The 27,970-nt window shown below is 46.7% G+C and overlaps 1 protein-coding gene across 6 annotated transcripts in view; it reads right to left on the bottom strand.

Moving 5' to 3' along the window:
- FLVCR2 (FLVCR choline and putative heme transporter 2) overlaps positions 1-18,567 on the bottom strand; it is a 42,186-nt gene extending 23,619 nt beyond the window's left edge. For 2 of the 6 annotated variants that reach the window (XM_064460420.1, XM_064460421.1), the window contains exons 1-3: positions 17,762-18,404; positions 3,961-4,102; positions 3,141-3,281 (exon numbers count right to left, since the gene is read on the bottom strand). In XM_064460420.1, the coding sequence (XP_064316490.1) occupies positions 3,141-3,281; positions 3,961-4,102; positions 17,762-18,262 (784 nt within the window). In that variant the 5' untranslated portion in view covers positions 18,263-18,404. Of the gene's footprint in view, positions 1-3,140; positions 3,282-3,960; positions 4,103-17,761; positions 18,408-18,547 lie in introns of those variants that run through there. The other 4 variants (XM_064460425.1, XM_064460423.1, XM_064460424.1 and 1 more) reach the window with 4 other exon arrangements.
- Between the last annotated feature and the right edge of the window lie 9,403 nt (positions 18,568-27,970).

Raw genomic sequence — 27,970 nt, 5'->3', positions numbered from 1 at the left:
TTAGCTAGGAGGAATCCACCCAATCCTTTCCAGAGTTACTCAGAAAGGCTGGAAACACCAGCGAGGCCAGCAGCCAGAGACAGGGGAAAACAACTGGAGAACCCACAGCAAGGAGGCACCCTCCAGCCTTAAAAGCTGGCTCTTTGCAACATCTGGCTATAGCAAAACAGCCCACAAAAGCCTAATTTGGTTTCATCCTATCTCCACCTCTGGAGCACCCTGCTCACTAGGAGACATCACAACTGCAGTCCCAGGACATGGGAGCGGGGCAGATCAGCACCATCTCTCTACCCACTACTGCTTCACTTCAAAGCTAGGCATAAGCATAGACCAATCATTTGTGTACCTCTACTTCTTGCTCGGCCAAGAGGACAGCAGCTTTGTGGGACCGCCAGACACTGCTGCGATAGCTGATGCTGTCAGTACGCCAGCTTCACAGCAGTTCTTTGATGCATGCTATTTCCAAGAGAGAAGGAGCCTCTGCTCCCAAGCTGGGCAGAAAACAATGCAGAGTTGGCAGCAACACTCGGCGCCAAAGTCAGGCAAAATATTCTAAGAATCAGGACAATGTGCCGAATTGGCATTTGTGAGGGCTGGCAAAAGTTGTAGGCATTTCACATGTCACAGTTGCTCAGTGCAGTTTCTCCATGAATTACAGCTGTTTGAATGCCCATAAAACAGGCCAGGGTTGTTTTCAACGGGGCAGGGCCCATTTGCCCATGCATATGAGGAAAACCAGAACTAGTAGCGGGAGCAGGACATCTGAAGGTCCAGCCCCATCTGATTGATTAGGTCATTACCATTGTTTGCTTGTAATGTGCTGTAGAAGAACATTTTTGAGACCTCACAGGGTCTCCTCTATTTTACAGAGGCCAGAAAGGGGAAGCTTGTTGCCTATGGCTCCAAAAGGAGGCCATATTAAGCCTCAAACTAGAAACCAGGTCTTCTGTAGGTAAGCAGCCTATTGCCTACATGCCAGACTATTGGTCTCCCTCCTCATCCTCCAGAACAATGGCTCCTTATGCAGATCTTGCTGCCCTGCCTCCTCGTCACTGCCCTGTCACCTTTCCAAACGCTGATTCTTTGGGGCTGTCTCATCACTCTGACTTTACCAGCCTCTCACAGGCTTTCCCACCCTTTTCCTGCCTACTGACTCCCAGTAGCAGCAGGCAGTTTCTCTCCAGTGCAGAGTCCAACCCAATAAACTCAGAGTTTCTTAATACCCCTTCATGTTATGCCTCAGCTTTATGGAACCAACATCAGCAGCCTTTGGGAAAAGGCTGTTTGAGGGTTTTCCTGAAAAACAGTTCACTAGCACTAACATAGCTGCAGGACCACCAATGTTTCCAGCACTGCAAGTCTTACCACAGGAAAGGAACTGGCAGCTGCTGGTAATATCAAGACCCTAGAGGTCTGCAGACCTGTTCTGATCTGGCATCATTTAAGGGCCCCCATTCTTCCTACAGCCAAGGGAGATGAACAAGCAGCAGGTTTCCCCCTCTCTCCCCTGACACACACTATGCTAATGCAAAAGCTAAGTGGCTGAGGCTGCAGATATCTTTGTGTTAGCTAGGGAGGATGACTCAGTTGCACTCATGTGGCTGCAGATGTCTTAAATCTTGGCCAACATAACTTTTGACTTGAGTAGGAAAAACCTGTCCCCATTTTAAAGCCACACTAGTTAAAAAAAAAAAAAAAGAAAAGAAAAAGAAAAGTTTCACTGCATAGTTCCCTCTCTGAGTAACGGTCACTATCTCAAGTCAGGCTGGCGATTGACATGAGGCTGACACAGAGAGGAATATAATATATGCACAGACCAGCAGGAAGACAGACTGAATTATGAGCCATTGAACAGCATTTCCATGTTGTTTGTGACTGCCAGAAGGGAATTATCCCAGGAAGGTCAGATTCTAAACATGCTCTTCATACTGAGAGCCCTCCTCTGACCTCTAGAACTTGTTTACACCTACTAGAACAAATGCTTTCTCCTTTCTTTTCCCTGAACAGTAAGTGCAAACTGAGCAGATAACACAATCTAACTCTTAGACAGTCTGCCCAACAGTTAGAAAAAACTCCACTGTCCGAGAGGACATAATGTACTATTTAAAAAAAAAAAAAATCAAACCAGCAGCTGCAACGCAAACCAGCAGAGCTCAAGGATGATCTGAGAGGGGCATTTCTAGAAGACTACTGCACTGAGAAGGGAAAAGAGCTTTCAATAACTCCAAAGACCATTAGCACCCTCAGCAGGTACAAAGCCACCATCTCACTCTCTCCAACCTGGCTACTCATCCCCTAGGTCCTTTAGGCACGACTGCTGGCAGAACAGCAGACCTCCAGCACTATTTAATTTTCCCCCTGAGGGACTTCCACAGCAAGCTGGTAGGAAGTGAGGACAAAACGCCCTGCAGACTAGCTGGCTACTATATCTTGTTATGCAGCCAGGCATGGACTGCAATGTCCTTTCTGCTAAAGAGAAAAATACTTTTCCATATGACAATTCAGCATCAGGAGCAGATTCAACACATCACACTGCCCTGTGAGAAAGAGACCAAACTCCTGAAAAGAATGCAAGCAGCAAACCCAGTGCGCAAGGACAGATGGCAAATGAAGATTTCTCCAGTCCTTCACTCCATTTGCTCCACAGGGACTGCCAAGCAAGCTGATACAGTCTGCATATCTGCACATCCCACATGACCTCCACTGGGATGGCTGGCACCCATTCCCTTGCCTTGAGAAATTACTTTCACTCAGTGCTGTGACTTGCATTCAGACGCAGCTCCATATATTTCTTAGCTAAGCACTTAGATTAGTTCATTGCAAGTAACTAACTGACTAGAACAAAAAGACAACAGGATAAGGAAATCCCCTGAACAGAAAAGAGTCAAAGACTGGACAACAGTAGTGGGCATATTGTCCTTTGTGTGCTTGCCTCACTTTTGTTCTTCCCTAAGTATTTGCTTTTAACCACTACTGGAGATTACTGGGCTAGAAGGACTCCTGGTCTGTGGCAGCACAGCTATTCTTATGATACCCTAAAACAACTCAGCCAGTTACTGCCCTGGCAGAGCACAGAGAGGGAGACAGAAGCTAAGCATGTCTAGCAGTGATAACTGCACAGAAGAAAGGCCAGACCTTACCATAAGTGATCATAAGCAGCAAAAAGTTGACATTGCGGAGCAGGCTGAGGATTGATTGCACGTAGGAATACTCTTCTGTCGGTCTTGACTGGATCAAGGCCTGAGCTCGACTCGGAGGATGTGGGGGCTTCTCCTTGAAGACTGAAACCAGACACAAAAGTACACCTGTTTGTAACGGTGCAATCAGGGAGCCTGAGCATGCACTGTGGGTAGAGCCATTTGAGGGACAGTAGAGGGGCTAGTAAAACCAAGTGTACAAAACACACCATCATCCTTAAGCTTTGATCTCCATGCATGAACCTATCCAGGAACAGGAGAGAACAGGGTGCCTCCAACAATAACGCCTGCCACTGGGGAAACACCTTGCCTTCAGTTAGCTTTTTGTGTAGGCAGTGTCTGGCAGCAACAAAAGAGTTTAAGACTAATAATGCCTTTGTCTCCAGGAAAATGGCTAGCCAGCTGCAAAAGTGTTGTGTGGAGTTACAAATGCAAAAGTGGAAAGGGAAAAGCCAGCTGGCAAAGGCGGCCTGATGCCCTGCACTGCCCAGTGCCTAGACAGCAATGACCTATGCCAGGTTTTATTTCAGGCTGAAATGAACAACTTGGCAGGCTCACTCACAACCTCTTGAACTTCCTTCTACATGTGCTGTTCATCAAGGGCTTGAAGCTGCAAGACATGGTATTACATGACCCTGTCAGCTGCGTGCTGGGACACATCCCCAGATGACCTTCCTGGCCCATTTCCTAGCACGCAGGCTCCTCACACAGACTGATCTTCTCAGTCCCACCTGGTTTTATGTACACACTCCCACCTCCTTACCTATGATGACCAGGATGAACAGGGCTGTTGCTACACCTGCAGTCATGAAGAACATGATGCTGATGTGGTAGGCCAGCTTCTCCACATCTTCCACGTTGGGAACCAGAACTGGAGGGACCAGAAAGCCCACAGCGATTCCAAGCTGAGCAGGAGAGAGAGGGGACATAGAGGTATGACATGGAAACACAAAACTGCCACCATCCTACAGGTCAGCCCGCTGATGCCCAGTAAGGGCTCAACTGAGCCTAATACAATTTCACAGCCAAGGTGAAAAACTTCTTTACCACCCAACAATTAAGAGATAAAAGCCAGCTAGCCTTTGCAATTAGGCCATAAGAGAGATCCCCCCCACTTCACTCATAACTGCAAGGATATTCAAGGCAAGGTTTTACAATAGAATTGAGCAGAATTAATACCTGCCTCCACTGAAGTGGAGGTCTTGCTTCCCCTGTCCTCCCCCATGCACGTATGTTCCTGTCTACACAGACACCCCACTGCTTATCTTGCATCTGCTCTGGTGCTGGCCTGATCACCTGGCAATCCAATTTTGCTCATTAAAAATAGCAGAAAACAAGACCATCAAAACCCACCACAATTCTTTGCTGGGTTAATGAGTTGAACCAATTTATCTTCCAGCCAGACAAGCACAAGGGTCAAGACAAGAACCTGCCCACTCCTGATGAGTGAGATATTAATGTGGCTCGGCCACTTCATGACACTGTTTCCTACCGAGCCCCCTCCCAAGACAATGGTCACCCTGTGACCACTAGAAGACCTAGAAAAACATCAAGGTTGAGAGCGAAGGAAGTGCTGATGGCACGTACCCTAAACATCGTACCCTAAACATCGAGGTTGTGTGATGGGGCTGGGCAACTGCCCCCGGATAAAATGCTTGGCTCTGAAGACCTGCAAGGAGAAACCCCTGCAGCTCTGGCCTCTACTGTGCCAGGAGTGCCACGTGTCCAGCTAAGGAACTCCTGCAGGGGCAGCACACACTTTAATGAGAACATTAGGGCTTTTAACTCCACAGCTATTTCTACAGGACAGCAACAAGGAGCTGTAGAAGCACAGGCTTTGCCACACTGATAAGTGGGACTGACAGTGGCACAGACCTTCAGAGCCACCCTCAAATGGGAGAGATAGGAAATAGCTGCTTTGGTGCTTAGGAGCAGTCTTCATAAAGTGGGAGCCAAAGTGCACTCAGCACATTCGTGAGTACTCTAAACACAAAAGGTACCTACAAAAGCCACTTTTCCCCTTCTTTCTGTTTCACTGTTTGTGGCTGTGTTTGAAACACCATTTGGTTCCCAAGCACTGTGTGTTTAGCTGTTCCCCAGGCCCGTCCCAGCACTTGCAGGCCTCTCAGACATCAGAAAAAGAGCTCCAGCTCAGCTCTTTGCTTGCTCTCAAGGCTCTGCACATTCACCAGTTTCGGGCAAAAGCAATTTTTTGTTTAGCAACACCCTCATTCTTGTTACTTCCTAATTCAGGCCTATGTTTGCTGTTGTGGACAGTGACAAGGTACACACAAGACCCTCCAATATATGGAAGGACTGAGAAACTACCCAAGGAAGAGAGATGCCGGGTGGCCATGCAGCCATTCTCATCCTTCCATGAAACATATTTCCAATCTTTTTAGCAGGCTGTACCATTTGCCTGGAGACAGGGAAGTGCTAACAGTACCGGAACAGTGCTAACGGAACCAATACAGACTAGCAGAAAAAAAAAAAAATCCCACCCACAGTGGTTATTCATGCTACACCAATACAGCCTCTATAGAGACACTGCCCTCATCACACTAAGAGAGAGGTAGGAGTATGCAAAACATGAAAATGAGGATATAGTCAAATTAAGCCCATTGCATTTAGCATTTCCTTATAGGAAACATTAGATCATTAGGAATCAATTAGCATGATCCATTGTCCCAGCATAATGGGCCTTACTTATGATTGAACTCATCAGTCTATGCCTCACTGATGACTGAACAGCAGCAAGACAGCACCACTAGCCAACTGCTGCCCTACAGAATGATTCTGCAGTACTCAATGTCTTCATGGTCCCTGGAAAAGGTCTATCACTCTACAGGTATGGAAAACAAGGACTAAGAAAGGCAAGGACTGTGCTGCCCACAAACCACATCCAAGCATGTCAGCATACAGAGCAGAATGACCCAGGAGCCCTGTAACCCAGGCACAAGCTCAGACAGGTTGCCTGGGCTACCTTCTAGCAAAAACTCCTTGTGCTTTCTGCATGCTTTCTCTGTCATATCTCCATATTTCTGATATGCTGATGGACTTATTTTGGAAGACCCACTCACTGGCCAGGATCAAGATCACAGACCAAATGCATTTCAGGTCCCATATCTGGTAGTTGGGGGAGGGGGGGGGGGCGGAACCTACCACCCAGCTTGCATCATCCAGCCCCAGAAAACTCTCCACAACTCCCTCCTTCTCCATCCAGCTAGTGGATTTTTGAGACAGGAAGGATGCTTATGTTTCAAACAGAGCTATCTGCTAGACTCAGACACGCTATTATCTTACAAACAAGTAACTTTGAACCTTGTCAGGCCCAACTCCTCCTGTGTCAAATACTGCCCTCCACTGGAACCTGGATCAGGATCAGCAACAGACATCTGTGCCAAGTTCATTCTTGGTGCTGGGACACACAGGGAGCCAGTGGGAAGAGTCGCCAAGAGATTACAGATGTGCGCCACCAGTTCAGGGCACTGTCAGGAATGAGAACATTCAGGCAGTGGTTAAATGGACTGAAGACAGACACAAGTTGTGCTGTCCCAGATAGCAAGTCAAGGACTGAAAGAGCTTAGAAGGAAACTTAAGAGACCATTAGGAAGGTTAAACCTTCCTAACACCCACACAGCACAGGCAGCCTCAGACACAGGACTAAACTTGCTGGAGCTCAACTTTGTTCACAGATGGCCTATCCCCAGCTTCTCACCACAGTGAGTCAGGTCTGCGTTCCTCCTCTGCACCCGCTGACCCTGAGACTCACTACCAGCAAGCACAACTCTCAGCTGGCTTAGAGGCTTCAAGCTCTGATCTTCATTAAATTGCACACCTCCCCCTTCTCTGCACAAGGGAAACAAAGCCTGCAGCTGCACAGAAAAGGCAACTGCACGAAACATACTCACAGAGATCGCTCCTAGAGGGCAGAAGCCTGTTTGTCTCTGCAGCACATTTATTTTGCCCTGCTTGTGGCCAAAGTGCAGGCCTGTGGCTCTAGCATGCCTGCTCAGCCCAGGACACAGCCACACTGGGCTTCACTCCTATCACCTTTGCACCCCCAAAGGTTCCAGCTTCGAGGGAAAGACTCCCAACATTGCTCCTTTCCATTCAAGGGAAGAGTCCTACTAGCTCCTACGTATTAGGTCCCATGTGTGTCCCTCCACCCATTACCAAATAAGGTCTATAAACACCCTCATGGAGATTGCTCCTTTGTCTTATCACCATTTCATTCTTGGAAGAACTGGACTTGATTCCTGTGCTAGGTGCTTCTTGGCTTCCTGCCCTCTGCCATCACATGCCAGTCCCACGAGCTGCTGAACCACAGCAAAACAAGAACAGGAAAGGAAGAGAGATCCATGCTTTATTCTGTCCTCTGACTAAGTTTCTCTAGGACCACAGTAAAGATTTTTCAGGTCTAGATTCTCTTTCCTGAGAAAGGATCTGATGTACCTAGCAGAGAAGGTATTGAGAATCTGTTTTGCAAATTGTTCAGAAATCCTTTACTGGGAAGTCCTACAGACATTGCTTACCCAGTGGGACACAGGCTTACTCAACCTTCTTGGATGCTGCTGTTATCTTTTCAGAAGACCTCTTTGTAACCATAAATGGATGTTTTGTCTTCCCCTCCCAAAAAAGGAGCCACTTTTATCCATTAGGAGTTTGTTAAACCTTTGAGGAGGACTAGGCAGTAGAAAAGGAAAAAAAATCCCAGAAAACATAGCAATAGGAGCTACATTTTATATTCGAGAGCAACTCATGTTATTAATCCTATGAAGATGAGGTCCCTTGACTTGACTAAAAACAAAGATTTCCTGGATGATACCCACAGAGCCTGGATTATTCATACCATATTTAGCAACAAATACAAGCTCTTAACAACACAATGAGTATTATACAGCAAATACTTTACCTTTCACAAGGAGATTTTTAGCCTGGTTCTCAGCAGGCCAGCACCCACATCACCGTCAGCCCAACACACAACACTAACTGGTTAACCAGAAAATTTAAAGATGCCTTAGCAAGGGAAATACAAACTTTTCTCCCTTCTCCACACCTCTTACGCCAGGGCTGGGAAAATAAAGCAATGAAAAAACAAGGTTGGTTCTGCAACAGTCTGTGCTACCCTCCTTACAGAAACCATCAGTCATTAGCATTCATAGTACAGTCCCTCTCACTAGCATACAAATTAGCATCTCCAACCTTTGTACAGGTAGAAGGGTCTCCAAGACCTATATAGATAGGCTCTAGTTCCCAAAATTTGACACATCATTCAGCATCCCCACACCCAAAACACACAACACTGTCCTCATCTCTAAGGATCTCTCCTCAGGAACTAGGATGCTGGCACTTTATTTTAAGAAGGCTTTGGGGTGATTTTAAAATAGAGTACCAGGGAAGACAATACCTACAGCAGAGCACACCGTTCAGATGACTTATTCTTTAAAGGCTGATAAAGTATAGAAGGAATGTATTTCCTGCCTGCATTTTGTGACGAACCAGTCCCAACATCATCATATTCAAGATTCAAACATATACAAGAACATGTAACAAAACCAAGAGCAAGTGGCTAATAAGATGGTATAAATGTACCCAAAGTCTTGAAATGGAAAATGGGATGTCTAATTTAAGTTTAGCTGTTTGTATACTAAGAGTCTGCTGAAGGAAGATAATCAGTGTGGTATCAGCATAAAAACTGTAAAGGAATGATCAGTGGAGAAGCGGGTCTCCACCTTAAAGAAAACTAAAAGTCAGCAACAGCAATACAGGACCCCTATAAAATTGCATAAGTAAGCAGAAATATTGACAGAGGAGACCACCAATCCCAGAAGGTCAATTAAAGTGTTAAAAAACAGAAAGCAAGAGATGCTGCAAAGGCAGAAAACATACAACAGTGAGAAATTTCTATCATGCCCTTGCAGGCTAAATAAGCGTCATGACAGGGATGATGCAGAGGCTGCATTTTTGGATTCCAGAAATACTCTTTTCTGAGGAGAACCTATAAGAGGCAGCACAATTTGTGATTTAGACCTAGAGCAGCACAGTGTGACCACAATCAATATTACAGAACAGTTCTGCAGTGCACTCAAATTCAGCTTCCTTGCAGCAGCAACAAAAAAACCCACCCTCCAAAGTGCTATGGCAATATTTAACTCACAAGAGGGAGCTGCCTAAAAGGAAACAAGCTTGTTAAAAGGAAATTTAAAAGAAAAGCCAAAGAAATTAAGTACTTGCAAGTGGCATTAAGGCTGTGTACAGGCACTGCATCAGGGGCTCAGTGTAAGCCTAGGTAAGCCTAGAGAATATCAGCAAAAGATTTTAGAACAGAATAAAAGAACCAGAGTTGAGTTAAAAAAAAAAAAACCACCACCCAACTCAAAAACTGGATGTTATTCCTTCAAGCAAAGGAAAAAAAAAACAGCAAGCTGAACCAAGCAAAAGTAAAGCCATGATTAGGCAAAAAAAAAAGAAAAAGGGCTACAGATCAACTTTACAAACTACGTCAAAACTCTTCAAACACAGCAAAATCAGGAAGCCTGCCAGAAAGTCTGTAGGGCCAACAGATTACTGTGGAAGGAGAACATTCGAGAAAGAAGGAGAATTAAATGAAGTCTTGCACAAGCGCTGACGACATGATATTTATGGGAGGTTTCCACACCAACAGAACCTCTTCACATGGCAAAAATCTGAAGCGTTACCAGTGGAAGATCTTAATCAATTTATATCAGCTGATTTCTTTTACAAGGCATCAGGACCAGATGGTATTCAACAAGGAGTTCAAAAGAAAAAGTCAACAGAAAACCCACACTACTTGCACACAGACACACCAAACTGCTAATTCTGCTCTGCTACCAAATACTCACATCAGGAATGGAGTAAGGGAAAAGTGATGTGAATTTTTAAGAGGCCCAGCACAGGCGGGAGTCCCAGGAAACGCCAGGGCCAGCAGCCCACCAGTTTGGACAAATGGGCAGAAACTGTACCAATCAAAAGATTGAAGTTTGCACGTTGATAAACACCTATACAATAGGCCTTTCAGACACTATGATTTCAACACAATCTCAGCAAGTTCCCAAGCCAAGACTTTGGAAAATTAGGAGAATACACTCCTTTTTTACTGTCTTTCCCTTAGCACTTATCACTGACTGGCCTGGGGCTGCCTGACAAATTTGGCCTGACCTAGGCAGGATGCTCCTCTGTTCTGATGCATTGTACCTTTCCAAAGGAAAGGCTTTGGGAAGAAAAAAATTAAAATGAAATCAAGGGCTTCACCTGCTCTCAGCAAAGAGAGCTCGTTGCATTTGTCAACATGCCACTGGAGCTACTCTACCTTTCCACTCCCAGAAGAGTGACTTTTAACAGGGCCCACACTCATTTTGATCTGGGAATCAATCTTTAACACATACTACCACCACCCCAGATCAGCCTGGATGACAGAAATAGAATCTAACTATGCACTGGAGACCCCTCTTTGAGGGATGTTTGTGAAACTCTATCACATTCAATGTTTTAAAGCATGAATAAAAACCAACACTTCACCTGTGCCAAAGACTTCCCTCCTGGCAGCTCTACACCAAGCCACCCACACAGTGCCACTGCCAGAATCCTTCTGAGGGTCACCCCTTCATTTCTAACAGAGCCTCCTCCACTGCAGGGAAGCAGGGAAGGTTTGTGTAACTGCTGGGGAGGTGCAGTATCAGTCTTGAACCATTTCCTTAAAGCACACAGCCACTACCTCTAGTCCTCAACATTCACATCAACTGAGGAACATGATGATGAGGAATCCTCTAGAAAAACAGAGGGACTACCATGCTTTGGAAGAAAGTGGCTGATATTTCAATTGTTTTACCAAGTCAGAAGTCAGTCCTGCTGTACACACTGATCTACCTGTTTTCTGACAGATATGTTTAAGCCTGAAGGGCTTCACATTTGCAAGATGTTCTGCTCCGAACACAATAGTAGAAATGTGTTGAGTTTTTGGGATTTGCTTTGAGTTTTTTTTTAAATTATACTTGATTCTAATACAAGTAGCTTCAGATACTGAAATCTTAAAAATAAATAAATTCCCCAAATGAACGATGAGAACTGATCTGACAATATTATTACCAGGGAAGCCAAGGTTCTCAGTGAAAAGTCAACAAAGCAAGCCTGCACACTGCAGCTGTTGTTCTTCTAGAAACCTCCATCTCAGATAACCACCACAATAGGTTGTCTTTCCAAAAATCTTACAGGCAAAACACACAAGCCAAGTACAGCAGCATCTGTGCTGCTCAGTAACAGATGAGACAAGATCAGGATGTCATGTAGCCCACACTAGCTACCCTGTAGTAAAAAACAATGCAAAGATGCAGAACACAACTGGTAGTGGCAAAATGACACATATGACAGGTGGGAGGAGGGGCAAGTAGCACGGTTTGCTGGATCTGAACAGCGTGCCTCTTGTTGCAGTAGGAAAGCCCTTACGAAGTGGAACAAAAGGGCTCTCCTTCTCACTATGTTGCTTTCACATGTATGAGAAAGTGGAACTTTGAATCAAGCTCAGTACATACAGGACCTGTGCCAGATGACTCTCCAACAGTTCTGCCAACATAATTAAATGTGTCAGACCTGATTCTCCATTCACCCAGGGAACCCCTTTGAGAAGGTACCTATTCCAAAGCCCTGTGCAACACAGCCTCGTCCTCTGCTCTTGTCTGTGTGTCAAAGCCCTGTCCTGCAGTGCTCCCTCCTTTTCTAACTACAGGTGCCTCTCACACTATAACCACAACATTTCACAGGAGCAGCTAAGCTTTCTGACCCTACAATTCACATATCACAATCTGCAGAGAGCAGACGGCCACCCTGCTTCTCACACCCTGTGACCCCTACTGCACATCAGCTTCCCAATCTTTTGCAGAAGTCCCAGCTGCCTTTCTATACAAAAGGCTACAGTAGAATTGAAAATCCCCAGCTGCAGAGCTGTGTAAAGCAGAAGCCGGCAGTTCCTACCCAGTACACTTTTGTATGGATTGCTGTCCAGAATATTCTTCTTCCGTACCACTGACAGAGAAACTAAAAGAGCCTGTTGAAATCCAAATAGTCAGGAAGTCAACATATGTAAATATTTGCAAACCACAGCTTAGTCACCTTTCTTGCAGTGTTTTCAGAAGCAGAAAGGACCTAACTTGTGAAAGGAAAAATTGTAATCCAGGCCTTGTGATGAGATAAGATAGGGCTTAGGCTCTTTTATATTCTCCCACTGCTGTGGGAGATAATGTATTTTTTCTAGCTGCACTTGCACAACCAAAATTCTTCAGAAGCAAAGCAAAGTCCCTTCCCCATCACACTTCTGCTTCTGTGGTATCATCTCATACTGCTTAACACGACATAATGCCATATGATGATGACTGCTTCTCTATGCAAGTCTTTTAGGGCCTCTCAGCCTTTAATGCACCTTCCCCCAGTTTACTGGTAGGGAAATGCAATGCAGCAAAACAACAGCAGAAGAGGGATTTCAGTGCTGACAGCTACCTCATCTACTGTTGGAATCCTCATTCTCCATGATATAATACTTTGGTCAAGGACCTACTACAGTCCCTTATCATAGCCAGCCCTGGGGGACCCTGCAGGGCAAGTGCTGAGGGTGCCATAGGGCAGCCCTTCCCGGCAAAAACACTGCAGTCATTCATTTAACTCCTGTGCAACTTCCACGGAATATAACCCAAAAGCCAGCTCCTTTTGTAAGGGAGAAGGGGGACCTGCCTTTGGTGTATGGCTGAGAAGTGAGCACCAGATGAAATGGGTGGAAAAAGTTCATTTCAGGCTCCGGCATCCACTTATAGTAACTCAAGCATTCCTGGGAAAGCCACATTGCTATTTGGTCAGCACACCCTTCCACACTAAGCCACGTCCAGGATCTCAGAGAACCGGCCACACAGCACTCCTTGTGATCCAATTGCTCTGATCTACCCTGCCCTTCTTTACCAGGGTGGGGGAAAGGAGCCAGGGCTGGAGAATGCCAGCCATTAACTATTGCCACTACCAGCTCCTCTTGGCTCCTTGCTAAAAATCTCCTCTATTCTTATAGCTAAAACCCTGGGAGATACAGGGCCAAGGTACAGAGGGATGCAAGACAGACCACCACCTGCTCCTATTCTAACAGGAATTAAATCTCATCTGAAGAGTTGGGGAGTCTCCAGCAGGGACAGAACAACCAAAGAGATCTCGAAGTCCACCCGAAGACACGAATTCCACAGGATATGCTCCATTTCCACAACACTTCTTAGACTATCAGATGCTGCCTTCCCTGAAGGGTGAAAGGTACAGAACAGAGTTAGCAGTGAGGCATCAAACAGCAGCACATGCTCAGCACAAACAACACTGCAGGCTCACCAGCACAAAAGCTATGGCCATTCAGATGTTGCAGACCCAATTATTCAGCAACACCCACCCCATCCACTACCCCATGCAGACTTCCCCCCAGTTCAGAACAAGAGGAAAGGACCCACCAGGAAGGAGAGAGCATTTACCTGAATTTCATTCACAACTTATCATCCAGTTTGTCCACTTCAGAAGGCATCACCTAATCACTGTTAGACTGTCACTCCCAGCAGTCTGCAGATACCACCTAAAAACTCTGCTTCAGGCCTTTTCTGTTACGGAAGCCCTAAACCTCTGAAGTCATAAGCCAGCTGCATCAGAACAAGGACAGACCCCACCTGAAGATCAGTAAGGTGCTGCATCATTTTTCTCCAGAGACAGAGATGAATATGAAGCTGAAGCTTTCCTTCCTCCTAAACTACATCAACACCTTTTATCAACGCCTGCTAAAAAACGAAGAGGCAAAATTACAGCAGAAATATTGCCTAACATGCCCACATCCCTACTCCCCAGACCATCAGCTGCTTCCTTCTCTTTGTCAGAAGGGCAAGAGCCAGGAACAAGGTCTATTTCAATCAAAAATGTAACAATACCAGGGGCAAAGCAACACAAAGTCACAAACACAAATGTTCTTTCATTGTCCCTGTGCAACACAGTTATACACTTCTCTGCATGCTGCTTATGTCCCTTGCCCATCAGGTGACAACGAGGAGGTACAGCAGTAGGAGATAACTAACATGCCTGAAAAAGTGTGGCTGAAGCACAGCAGTCCAGCAGAGAGCTGGTACCTGACCCCCAGGCTCCAGCTTATAAATCTGAAAAAGCCACAAGAATTTAACTCGTTACCTAAACATTCCCACCACTGTGTTAGTTCTGTCATGCCACAGCACCATGTTTCGTCATCCCCAAAAGACAGCACAGCAAGTATGTTAAAGGAAGGGGCAAGACTTGCTGCTCCAGCAAGCGCCTACTCCTGCAAATGCCAGTACCTCGGGAGAGCATTTGTTCCTGCTGCAGTCCTGTCACCAGAGAGCCCGTTTGCTGCAACCTGTCAGGTCTGAACCACGGCCCCAAACAGGGAACCGTCTGATGAATCAATACACCAAAATGGAAGAAGCACAGCCTTATGCAAACTGCTCTTTCCTACCCACCTCTCGTGCATAGGACTTACCGTAGATACCCAGCGCCAAGCGCCTCCACAAGTGACACTGATGATGATGTATCAGGCACGCTACTGCTGACAGCTGTATTTCAGAAGCATGTCAGACAAATTCCTCCCAATATTCAAATAAATCTGAAGGACACTAGTGAACTCTACAAAACACTTCCGCTTCCTTACCCCAGAACTTCAGCCTGAGGTCAAGTCCCCACATAGATTTTTTTCCTAGTCTTTCAAGCAATGAGATGCAAGTAATATTTTAATAACACTAATATTCTAATGCCAAAGTATCCAACAGGCAAGTAAACCCCATTCTACACCTCCCCATACATGCATGAGCAGGGGCAAGGAAAAAGAATGGAAAACCTGTGCATCTCCCTGTTAAAACAGGAAAAAGTAAAGTGTCAGGAAAACCAGCAGTGGGTAAACAAAAGAATGTGATTGCTTCCTCCACAGGTGTCCACATTCTTCTCTTCTAGAAGCTCTCCAGCACTGAATCAAGAATGCTCAATCTAACCCTTCTTTGCACTTTAGATAACTCAGCCAACACATGACCAGAAACAAGCAAAAGATAATCTGATGCTCTGGTAGGGTTGGTTTGTTTGTTTTTTCCAAGGTATTTAATACCCAGTCTGGCTAGTATTCAATGACTGAACTGATTCAATGTTTTACTGTTCAGGGCTACTTCAAACCTGAAGGTTACCGTCACTTAGCAAGCAGCAGCGGCATCCTGAGCAGACATCATCCCGGCAGACCTAAATGAACCAGCAGGCAGGACTCTCCTCAGGACAGCACTGCTTAAATGCTGCCTAAAGCCAAGAGGGTAGCAGCAGAATGGGGGCAAATGTATCAAACAAAGAAGCAGTGACACTGTCACACTCCACCATGTAGTTGGTTACAATTCTTGATAGACAGAGACATCAGTGCTTGGCATTCAATAGTAATAATTATGCTAACAACTCATGACAGAGCTTTCCACCTTGAGGATCTGTAACTAACTGACATAGCAAGGAAAGGAAAACCATACAGGGGCATAGGGAATAATTTGCGAAACTGGCATACTGCAATTACAAACCCACTGCATTATACCCTTTGCTAACACTCCCTAAAACAGAGTCTTTAACTGCAGAGTCAAGAAAAAAGGATGCCTATATATCTTCCTCCTGCCCAACATCACCAGTAAAGAAAATAGCTACTTTTCATTCACTGAAATTATGCACCTCAGAACCCTTGACTAAGGGAATGAGTAGGTCCTGCCTATGGAGCACACCCTGCCTTTAGTCATTGCCTTTCCTGACTTCTCCAGTTCTCTAAACGGAAAGTCTGGGCTCACAAACAAAAGGCTATGTACTGAACTGAGGTCTTATAGCCATGTCAGTTTAGCCCCCAGAGCAGTGTGGAGCACCAAAAATGTAGCCAAAGTTTGCTTTTCACAACTTTTATACTAACCCACTCCTTTTAGGATGATGAGGATACCACACACTCATATGGCACAGGCTAAAAGCCTCATTGTTTGGATTTCTTATGCACACTGTTGAGTAACTCTACCTGAATAATTAAAAAAAAAAGTCTGACAGCAAAATGCTCAGTTACTTATTTACTCCTAAATCAGCAGAGTGCTCGTGCCAAGTTAAATGCCTTCCACTCTAAAGATTCATTTAAAACACATAAAAAACCAGCCTACTAGCCTGGGTAATAAGAGCAAAGAGGAAAGCTTAGACTCAGAGAAAAAGTATGCTTTCTCTTTACAAAAGATGTAAACCGGAGTCTCCTTAAATCCCTGGCAATGTTCCACAAACTTCAGTTCCTCAAATACCATCTCTGAGCATTCATCTCTTTTTGCCTTGGCAGTACCTAAATAAATACAGAAACCCAGGAATGTGGGGAAAGTGGACCGCAAACCCGCTGCACACAGTGTTATCTGTGAGGAAGAACCATGCATTAGAAGCTACGTGAATTGCAAACCATTCAAATCTGAACAGCAGTCACCCACTGGCTGAATCAGAGATGGTCCAGCATGACAAGAGTCATGTGTAGGGGAGTACATTGAGTCTCAAAGCAAGGGGTACAGGTTCAGCCTAGCAGGCTAATGCCAGCTTCCGCTTCCCTCTTCTTCACGTCAGCGTTGCAGAGCCAGACTCACATCGCTTACGCCGCATTGCATCAGTATTGGCCTATCTGCTTCATGCGAAAGGGATGAGTGCGTGTTCAGGTGCAAGGGTCAAGAAGCTATTTCCTTGATCCTTTCAAAGCTGCAGAAAAATTTAGCTCCTCTGAGCACTAGCTGGCCACAAGAAAAGACTGCCACAGCTTGAGGAAGTGCGAGTCGCTGGCCTAAGTGACCTGCCTGGATATGAGAGTGGCTGGGGAGCTTACCTTGCACTAGCCTGATGGAAGGTCTGTTTCTTTTCAAAGCAACTGCTTGTGGAAACTCTGTACCTACTTTCAAGAGGTATGAAAGTGCTAAAGTCCTTTTCCTCCAGGGCTCAATGACAAGTACTCTCTTCAGTAGACGGATTATCTCCTTCGTCCCATCTAGTTGTCAGCACAAAGAGGATATTGCATTGTGAAGTCCAGGTGCACATGCAGATCTGAGGTTTGCAGAACACTTCACCTAAAGCACCTTTCTCCGCACAGCGCGTTCCCCTTCAGGCCATCCGTGATTCTACCATCATACCCCTGGACTGGAGATTTGCAGAGATGGGAGTAGGAGGACACTGGAGAAGACCCTAAGTCCAAATATCTCTCAAAGCCAGAATCACGCTCAACCCTCACGCTGCCCCCGACTTTGTAGGCTTAAGTCCTACCTGCCTCTGTCACCACCATCAGCTCACAGCCTAACCACAGCTGTGTCCCTCCAGGTTCCAGCTGCATTTCCCAGGGGGAATTTCGTGTAAGCACCTCTTACCCGCTGCTGCTGCCCTCCAGGCCCTGTGCATCCCTTACTGCTCCCTCGCTTGCCCCCTTAGCGCTCCCAGCCTCCACCCAGGCAGGTGACAGCCCACCTTCACGCCCGGCCAGCCGGGGTGCAGCCGCCCATTACCTGGTTCCCAAAGACAGCGATGGAGCAGGCGGTGGAGACCTCACGGGAGCCGAACCAGACCGAGGCGATGCGCGAGGGCATGCCCAGGATGAAGACCTGGGCCAGGGAGCAGATGACCTGCCCCAGAACAGTGACGGGGAAGAGGTGCGGCTTCAGGCTGCCCAGCTTCACCCAGGCGCCCAGGGCGTTGAGGGCCGAGCCGGCCAGGGCGATGAGGCGCAGGCCCCTCTTGTCCAGCAGCCAGGCAACGGGGAAGAGCAGGGGGATGTAGGTGACCATGTAGGTCATGGAGAGCCAGTCGATGTCAAAGGCGCTCACGCCGTAGAAGTGCACGAAGACGTTGTTGATGCTGCCGTACTGGATCCACTGGAAGGCGTTGCACAAGGAGTAGCTGCTGAAGAGCAGCACCACGGCCCAGCGACGCCGGGACAGCCGCACCTCGGCGGTGGTGGCGGCGGCCGCCACCAGCCCCGGCGCCCCGGCGGGCTCCTGCTGCACCATGCCGGCAGCGCAGACCCCCGGCCCGACCAGGCTCCGCTCTCCGCCGGCACCCACCTGGCCGGGAAACCCCGCCCGACCGCCCCCGCCGAGCTAACTGGCCGCCGCCGCCCGAGGAGGCGCCGCCACTACCCCCGGCCCGGCCCGGCCCGGCCGGGCCCTCCCCGCCCCCCGCCCCGCCCCGCCCCGCCCCGCCGCGCCGTCCCGCGCCGTCCCGCGCCGCGGGGGCGGGCAGGGCGTGGGGCCGGCCGGGAGGGGCACGGCCGCCCGCCCGCCCCGCCGGGGTACCTGCGGAGCCGTGGCGTGGGTCCTGCAGAGGGTCGCGACCCCGTCCCTACGGCCGCCGCCACCCCGCCATTTCCAGGCCCCGCCGACTGTAGGAAGGGCCCGGTGCGGGAGCGACTTCGTCGGTGCGCGAGCCGCAGTGGGGAACGGGACGGGGGTGACCCCGCGCTGTGTCCTGGGGGAGGCTGCGCGCGCGTGGGCAGCGCCTGACCCCGCCGGAGGTGCCAGGGTGGGCGTCGGGAGGGTGAACCGGCTTGGGTTGGCTTCTGATGGGGTTTTTTTCATGACACGGCACACTACGAAGTGAAAACATCCAGTGAAGTCAAAATTAAAACATCTCAATATGACTGAAGCAAAAAAGCCAAAAGTGATGTTTGTTTTCATTCTCATGGGGAACTTGAATGAGTCAGCTCTTGTTTTCACATTACTTTAGCAACGTGCAACTCTGACAGATTCCTGCCTGGAGATCACTTACGATCAACAGTTCATTTAATTAACGTCTTGTTATCTTAACTGTACAAGCATTACTCAGTACGAGCTTTAAAACGCGACTGGGTTGCATGATAGTGTTGTTCAGCATTCTTCCAGCACAACACAGTTCAAAGTTCACTTGGAAAAATGGGAGTGATGACCTGTCTTTAGGATGGTGTATTCCTGAAACAAGACTTGGGTCAGAAAAAAAGTGAAGTTTCTCTGGCTTGTATTTACTTTGTGGAGCACTGTCAGACGTTACTGAAGCTGTCTTCTGAAGCAAAGGCAGACACTCAGCTTCAGTGCCTTTATGCTCTTATTCCTCATGCAAGCAAAAAGAAAAAAAAAAAAATCTTTGGACAAATTATTCCAAGGATAGCCAATGTCACCTTAAGTGGTTCCTGCTGTGTATCCTCACAGAGCTTGCTTCTTGTCACCCGCTTGGGTTTCCTACTCCCAGCAGAGCGACCTGGAGCACAGCTGGAGACAAGCAAAGCCAGTGCAACCTTCCCTATGCGCTCTGCTGAAAGCATGGTAAGGCAGAGCTGCAAACCTTCCTACTGTCCCCCTCCTCAGCCCGCAGCTTTGCCAGTGAACCTTCAGCCTCACCTCAGATGCTCATTACAATGGTACAACCTAACCATAATGTAGACCCTTTTACATAATAAACAAGAAAGGCAAATTCAGAAGCGAGAGCAAGAAAAGAGATTTTTAGTCCCATTTATTATTAGGTTAGGCACCCAAAGTTACTCCAAGCTTTGTACTGAGACAACAGAAAGAACAGAGGAATTTGTTCTAATTAATTTGTAATTTAAATGTACCAGGAATGCAATGAGTGATAGCATGCAAAAGGCTCAGAGGTGAAATGGAGCAGGAAAAGGACTGCCATGGTCCAACAGCTGAGAACTCTGAGGATAAAACAGTAAAACAGTACAGAAAATTAACTTTTCAATTAATCAGATTTGAAAAGGTTTTTACAAAATTCTCCACAATGTTATAAAGAAATTAAAGCTACCCAGAGGAAATCACTATCACAGCGTAGTCAAAAAGCAAAGATGAAGAAAAACAAATAGGCAATTTTTAGCAAGGCAAACTGGGTTTGCTTAGAGGAGCATCATTTATTAATAATCCTGAAAGCAGAGCAAGGAGCAAGATTTGCAGATGATAAGGCATTATTTAAGTTACTCAAGACTAACTTAAATATGTCACCTGAGTGTTGTATTTAGGTCTCTATAAGTTTAGAACTGTAGTTTTACCTATCTGTAGTTGAAAGTGTTATCATAGTCCATAGCATCTTTAATTTGTAAACTCAGATAAATGCAGGATAATGGAGTTAGGTACTGTATGGCAGTTTGCTGTAGTCAAAGGCCTCTGGGCAGCAGAGATGAAGATATCGGTGACTAATGGGGATTGAATGTGGTTTTCAGGCTTAGATCACAGAAAAAAGTGGAAAGAGTGTAAAGAAATAAATAAGGAGTTGAGAAGGCACTGTCATACATTAGTAAAATACTGAGAACAGTTAAATTTCTTTACATGTGAATACAAAAGAGCACACACAGAAAAACCTTTACATATATAGGAGAGGAATAAGAAACGCATGTTGGGTCCTTTGCCTCCCACCAGCCCTACTCTAAACTAGAGTCAGAAACAGTCTGTAGTCTTGAGTTGTGTTTTAGTCCCACCTTCAGCTCCTAAATTTCTCTAGAAAATTCTCAGGTTTACCCATCACCAACAAAAAGTCCGTATCAAGCCAGAGCCTGTCAAGCAAGAAGCCATTTGCTTGCACTAAACCAATGTCTTAGTGCAATCAGAAAAGTCAAACGGTAAATCAAGAATGAGTAAAACACAGACCCTGCTGAAAATAACAGCTTCAGCTGATGGATGAAAGTAGCGCCCAGCCTCTGGTGACTGCAGCCTGTCAAGTGAACATGAGCCACACAGGGAAGCAACCCTGACTCCCCCAAAGCTGATTTAGTAAAGTGTTTTTCATACCTATAGGCCCACACTTCCCAGAACTCCTCTCCTCTGCGTTGTTTTGTTTCTGGCTCTGTGAACTTTTCAATCACCCTTTATATAATTTTCCAATTTCTGGACCAAAATAAAACCCCTGTGCTTTGCATTTCTTCCTTTCTCCATTGCCGCATCTGTTTCTACTCAGATGAGGCTCTTTCCCATCTTGAAACAACACAGCAGCTGCTTTTGGATTTCCCTCATCAGAGTATCTTTATATAAAAATTTCTTAGCCATGAAAAATTATTTATGCTTCAGGACAACCCCTTGAAGTGGATTTTAAAGCTAGAGGGAAATCTCCTTTACACAGAGATTGACAGAAGTGCTAAAAAGGTTGCAGCATCCTGTAGCCAAAAGTATCTGTGAAGGTTGGAAGGCACTAAACCAGAGGCAGAAGCACGGCCCAAATTAAATGGAACAGTATAGGCCATCAGATAGAGCCTAACATCCCTGGCTTCCCTACTGCTCTCAAGAAAACCAGCTTCTGACACTCTTGGAATATGCTCTGCTCTTATGACCAATGAGGACGTGCAATTCCTTTATGTCCTCTAAGGACTGAAGAACATGCCTTGGAACAAGCTTGGTTTTCTCAAAACCCACCCAATACATGCTAGGGATGATGCTGGCAATGATAATCCAGCTTTCTGATTTCCAGTGGATGGCACCAGGCCTCAATGACAAGCAAGACCATAATGAATGGGTGGTTGAAATTGGCTTGGAAGGCGTGCAGAAGGCACACTAGAAAATTATTGTGAAAAGAATAATTCTTTGATGCCTTTTCTCTCCCACACTGAATCAGAGGTCCAAGGAGTAGGTGGACAAAAGGTGAAGGTTGCCAGGGAAAAGCAGGTACTCAGGGATCTACTGGATCTTCCAGGCATGCCATTCCTGCAGAGACTTCAGAGGTTGCTTAGACTTCCTTCAAATGGGAAGTATTTAAGCTCACAGGATCACAGGATGTCCCTTGCTCTCAAACTCACAGCATTGTGATTTGTGCACCTATAAGGCCTAGCTAGCACAGCTCTTAGGTGGCTTTATCTCATTTTGATTGATAGGATTAAGGTCTAGAAAAGGTGTCAGAAGATCTCTCAGTCTACCACACACACCGGTTCACAGCAGACATTGTAGGGAAGATTATAAGATCTTTGCTGGTGGAGGGAGAATGATTTATATTGGGTTCAACACCCAAATGGCTTTAGTGGAGGTCTTCCCAAGTCAGATAGTTGTATCATTAGACTAAATGGCAAGACTTGAATAGCTGGCAGAGCGACTCACTTCTTCTGGGTCACACCTGGATGTAATGCACAGCTGGAGACACAGCATGCAGAGCGGGCTGGCAAGGGCTGCCGCGTTGGACAAAGGCAGCGGTGTTCCCCTGCAGAGCAGGGAAGGCTGCAAACCCTCTGCTGACACCTATAGCTTTCTACATCCCAGGAGCCACCAGAAAGCAGGAGCCACCATACAGCTTATGAATGCAATGGATTAGTTTATTACTGTAGGTTAGATACACAATTATTTTGATACCCTAAACCTTTACAAATCTTTCCTATTACATTTCCTGTGTAAAGACCTGGGGACACATACAGTGATGGACAACTACATTTATAACCGTGCAGCTCTGCAGTATTCAAAATTTTTGCAAAATTTTGAAAAAAGGCAAAAATTACCTTCCTCTACACAAAACATGATGGCTTAGTTGCACAATCTAAAATCTCATCAGGAGAACACTGCAGACCTCAGAACCATCAAAGCTGTGCAGGGCACAACTTTGAGCACCAAACCTATCCTTGTCGAAGCTTAAAGCCTTTCAAAAGCATAACTAAAGGAATGGAAATAATGTTTTCCTTTCCTTCAGCACCTCTCATCTGTAGCTCTTGGAGAACTTCACTGGGGATGCATCACCTACATCTATTGTAGAGGGGAAACAAGGACACAAAGAGTTAAGGTGATTTGCGAGGGGCAGGGCTGTTGTTCCTGGCTGCCAGTGGGACACTTTCCAACCTAGGCTGCAAGAGCTTGCCCAACAGCAGCTGGAACTACCACCTCTTTACAGGGCTAATCTCCCCATTCAAAGCCTGTCTTTAACACAGCAATGGCTTTAATTCAACCCTGTCTAGTTCAGGTGTGATGTTTGTATGGATGCATAATGTAGGTATTAACTGCAAAGAGTGGGAGGGCATGGCTGAAGTGCTAATATTCACAGCTGCCTTCTTGCAGCAAGAAAAGCACGTGAAAATGAGTGTGCATCATGAAAGAGCACTTGCACCCATGGTACCTCAGATGTGCTGGCTGTTCGTTAGTGCATACACCTCGAGAGAGACAGTGTGGTTACACTACCTCTGCATGGCCTTCTGCAATCGAATATCAACTTGCTCTGCCCCATGCTCTCATCTGGCCGGATGAGAAACAGCTCTATCCAAAAAGCTGTGTAACTGTGGTTAGCCTGCTGCACTGCTTGAGCATCTAAGCCCAGCTCTCAACCTTTGCTTGTGAAAAGCTGTGGAGATATAGATAGTTGTGAGGAGAGCTGTGCATAGGCTCTGTTTGCTCTGCCATTAGGGCAAACCCACCTCCGATGTGCACCAGGCAAGCACATGGGACATGAAGATTTCTTTGCTCAGCTCAAAATAAAAGAAGGGAAAAAAGAGCCAGTTAGACTTAAAACTTAGCCACAGTCTAGATTTACATCCCAAGTCCAGATCAGGGTCACAGATTAACCCCAAATACCAAAAGCTCAAAATATATAAGCCCTTCTTACTCAGCATCCTCCAGGTTCCATCTCAGTGAGTCATACCAGTTCATGCCAATGACACAAAAAAGGTTTTCATCTTCTAATGCTTGCAGCTGGCATTAATTAATAATTAAAGCGTTCTGGAAATGTGCATGGCTCACTGCTGAACTCAGGCATGTTCCTCTTCTTCCTCCTACTTGCACTGCGACAAAAAAGACAAACCAGGGACAGGTCCTGGGGACTAGAGCACCATACCATTGCTGTTGTGAGGGGAGAAGGGCTGATTGCGTCTTAGGAAAGAGTACAGAACTGGTGCAGGAGTTGGGAGGAAGGCGCGCTCTCTCTGCACGGACGTCTTTGAAGCAGTAGAACTCTCAGCAGCTGGTGTCTGCAACCTCAGCTGCAAGAAAAATTACGGTCGTATGTAGCAACCTTAACACACTGGTTGTAACCCTGCCCTGGCAAGAAATTAATATATATTCCCTACTGTTGAGTTGGATAAATTTTTGGTTAACCTAAAAACTTTATGTGTACAAATGTTGCTGCCTTACTGCTCAAATCCCCTGCAGCTCATTTAGCAATAAGGTAACAACGACACAGTAGAAGAACCGGGACAAAGAGCACAGTGCTATTTGCTAGGAGAAAGCCTCACGATTTCTTGCCGTGCTTTGCTTTTTGTCTCCTCGCCAGCTTTTCATTCATAAAAATACTTTGTTTCTTAGCATTGATTCCTGGTCTTTGATCTCTGTGTGCTGAAATATTAGCATCCAGACAGCATTCTTGTGTGACAAGCACTGCTTTGGACGCTATGATCATTGTAAGAGGCAGAGAGAGGGTCTCTCTTGTGGGCTGCTGGTTTGGCTCAGCATGCAGATTATCCTCTTGCTGATGCAGGCTGGCAGCACTACCAGAAGTGAATTCTGAGATGGGATTTGCAACATAAGTGCATGAATACTTTGGAGCCACAGCAAACTGGGCAACAGAGTTGCTTAGTCTGTCCTTTGCCAAACTGAAGACGTACTTCTCTTCTGACTCCATGCATACTGTGCTTGGGTATTACCCCTTCTTCTGTCTCTGAAGAGAGAAAATTCACATGTGAATCAGTTTAGAGAGACGGCATCATAGTGATGACAGCTGGGATCATAACAGCCCCATACAGTAGGATGAATGCACCTCCCCCTGGACTGGCTGGCTCTGTGTCTCCCCTGGCACATTGGGACCCTGCAGCTCAGCTGGAGAGGATGAAGCAGGAAGGGAATACCAGGCATAAAAGCTTGCCCTGGCTGGGCTTCTCATCTGGGGAGATAAGTTATGCTTAAGTCAGCACTGAATGTCATATCTTTATTTATTTATTATCTTTATTTATCTTACCATAAAGGCAGCCCTGAAATGCTGATACTGAGTGCTTGTAAAGTGCTGAGCCTGTGCTTTTAGGGGATGAAAATTTACTGCACCCTCCATGTTTTGTGACTTGCTGCCCTTCTGCACAGAGTTGCCGGGATGCCTTGATCCACAGGAGGTATTGAGATTCAGTAGAGACCATAAAGGAAAACGTAACTTTCATGTCTCCCAATTCCCATTTTCACCCTCTGACTGTACCAACAGATGTTTGTCACACACCTCTGTTTTGTCTACAGAGAAGACACCAGCCAGCAAGTAAACGTGGAGGCAACAGTCACTAAGGCTTGAAAAGCACCCATGGCAGCTGCCTCCCAGTGCCACCTTCCACCTGCACTCACTGTTCTAACAGCCTCAAACCATTGGGCTTTTGGCTGGCTTTGCCAAGTATGCATCCACAGCAAAGCCACTGGGACAAGGCTGCTGGGCAGAAATCCAGTCCAAGTGCTTCTACAAAAGCTTTCCTGGATATCAAAACACGGAAGTCCACTGTTCTCATCACAGGTGAAGGTTCATCAGGGCTGCAGCCAGGTCTATGTTTATTTAAGCAAGTAGCTGTTACCCCTCCACCTGTGATACTTCCCTGTGCTCAGGCCCCACAACCAGCCCAGCACAGCCTGCGTGCAGCTTGGCAAGCCCCATGGGAGCCAGGGAAGGTGGGGGACACCAAGCCAAGCTTCCCCACACCCTCGCACGGCAATGGAAATGCACTGGGACCACAAAGCAGAACTTGCCCCTGGCCCAAGCTACAAGATCCTTGGCCAAGGGAGACCACAGCCCCGCATTTCCACTTGGACCTAGACACCCCCCTTCAGGCAGTCTTACCCAACCCTAGCCTTCACACACATTAACCTTGAGCCTCCCAGTTCTTTCCCTAGTCTCTGGCAATAGCCAGGCTAACCTTAAAGACAGCTCTGCCGCAGGAGACCACAAAGAGGAGGTTGCCGAGAAGCACGGTCGCAGGCTGGGAGAGCTCAGCCTTTGCCCAGCAGAGGCCAGCACAAACACAGTATTTCAGCAGGCTGTGTTTGCAGGGAAGAGTTGTCTCTACCTGGCCTTCCTTGGCTTGAAAACAGTCTCTCAGCCTCCTGTGAGCCCTCACCTTTTTACTGGTTTGAGAGAGCTTTTCAGTGAGGGATTATGTAGTGCAACAGAAAGGCACTAACATCCCACACAGGTAGGGACAACCTGCCACAGGTCCAGCCATCACCCAATTTCTCCCCTTGTGTGCCCAGAAGCATCCTCTTCCCATTGAGCACCAAGGAGCACCGTGCTCCTGGAGGCTGGGAATGCTCAGATAATATTCACGCAACACTTTAGAAAAACCAGATGCCATGGAAATGACCTTCAAGAGGAATTGCTTTGCAGGAGGAGCTGACAACCGAAAGCAATCAGGGATTATTGCCCTGGGCACCACCCTGCCCTTTGCTCCTCATTTGAGCTCATTAACAGTTCATTGACTGACAGCAGGGAGGGCGATACCAGAGGACAGGCACTTAGCTACTTAGAAATCAAAACTAGTTGTGTGAGGAGCCTTGAGCAGAGGCCAGGAGCCTCGGAAAGAGAAGTAAGAGACAGCACCGGTGTAGAAGTGAAGGAATGTCCTCACACAGCCTGAACAAGTATGTGTGCAGCTCTGCAAATAGCCTCAGGAAAAGGTATTTTTCTCCAGTGACTGGTTGAAAGGGCTGGTGGCCCTGAAAAGATACGTTGTCCCTTATTGCTTGGGTGGTAAAGTTGGTCTCCTAGGGGAGACACCACATCCAAGACACCTAACGATCACTAGAAGAAAGCAAGAGGTCAAAAAACACTTGAACCATGCAGATAATCTATGGTCAGGTTTTTGAGGACAAGACCGGGGCAAATACAAGTCAGACTGGAAGATGCATCCCTTAGCACATATACACCCAGTGTTTGGCCAAAACGGCTGAGCACAATGCCAGTTAGAGGCTTTCCAGCTCACAGCCTGCTATGCAGAGGAAGGGCACCTTAACTGATGATGCCAAGATTATTGTTTAGGTTCTGGAGAGGATGTTGTTGCAAACCCGTCTCCCAGTCTCACCACTTACCACGTATTTTCGTTCTGAGTCGCAGTAATAAGTCTCAGTCATTACCAGTGAGTAGTCTAGCAATTCTGTGGGCACTATGCAGAACCCCACCCAGCCTGCAGGATCTGATTTTGACAGCTCCACAACAAAAATATTGGCTTTGTGTCTGTGTAGGCATAGGTGATACATATACATCAGGGTAGGACCTTCTCCATCTGCAGCTAAAACCAAGCTTAGCATTTTATAGCCATGAGAAAACACAAAAACTCGCATCAAGGATGGAGATTTCTCATTATTGTAGGCAATACTGTGTTTTAAGTCACTGCAAGCTTCACTGGGGCTCTGTTGCATCCTCTAGTGAGGAGCATAAGTCAACAGCACCCTGCACAGCAAGCCCCAAGCGAGGTGGCAGTAGCTTTTTTATCCGATTCTGTCTAACCCAGGAAGCACAGGAGCATCAGAGCCCTAAGGAACCGTAAGTGAAAAATCTGGGAGCAAACCCACCAGAAGCTGAAGGAGCAGAATTAGAGCCTGTAAAAAAAAAAACGTTTCTCCAGAGCTACAGGCAGTTGTCTCTCCCAGGCTTAAAGAGCCTAACCCCAGAGAAATGCAGTTTGGGAAGGGCCTTTTTAGCCTGAGTGGCTCAAAGCATGGCCTGTGCGGGGCATCAGCAGCTCTGGTTGTTGTATCAATGGATGAGGTGAAGCCTACTGGTGTGAGATCTGGCAGAGGGGGGTAGTGTAAGACACACTGAAATTGTTCCTGCTG

The sequence above is a fragment of the Phalacrocorax carbo genome, chromosome 9, assembly GCF_963921805.1.
Source record: "Phalacrocorax carbo chromosome 9, bPhaCar2.1, whole genome shotgun sequence".
Lineage (NCBI taxonomy): Eukaryota > Metazoa > Chordata > Aves > Suliformes > Phalacrocoracidae > Phalacrocorax > Phalacrocorax carbo.
This window is presented reverse-complemented; position numbering and strand designations above follow the sequence as displayed.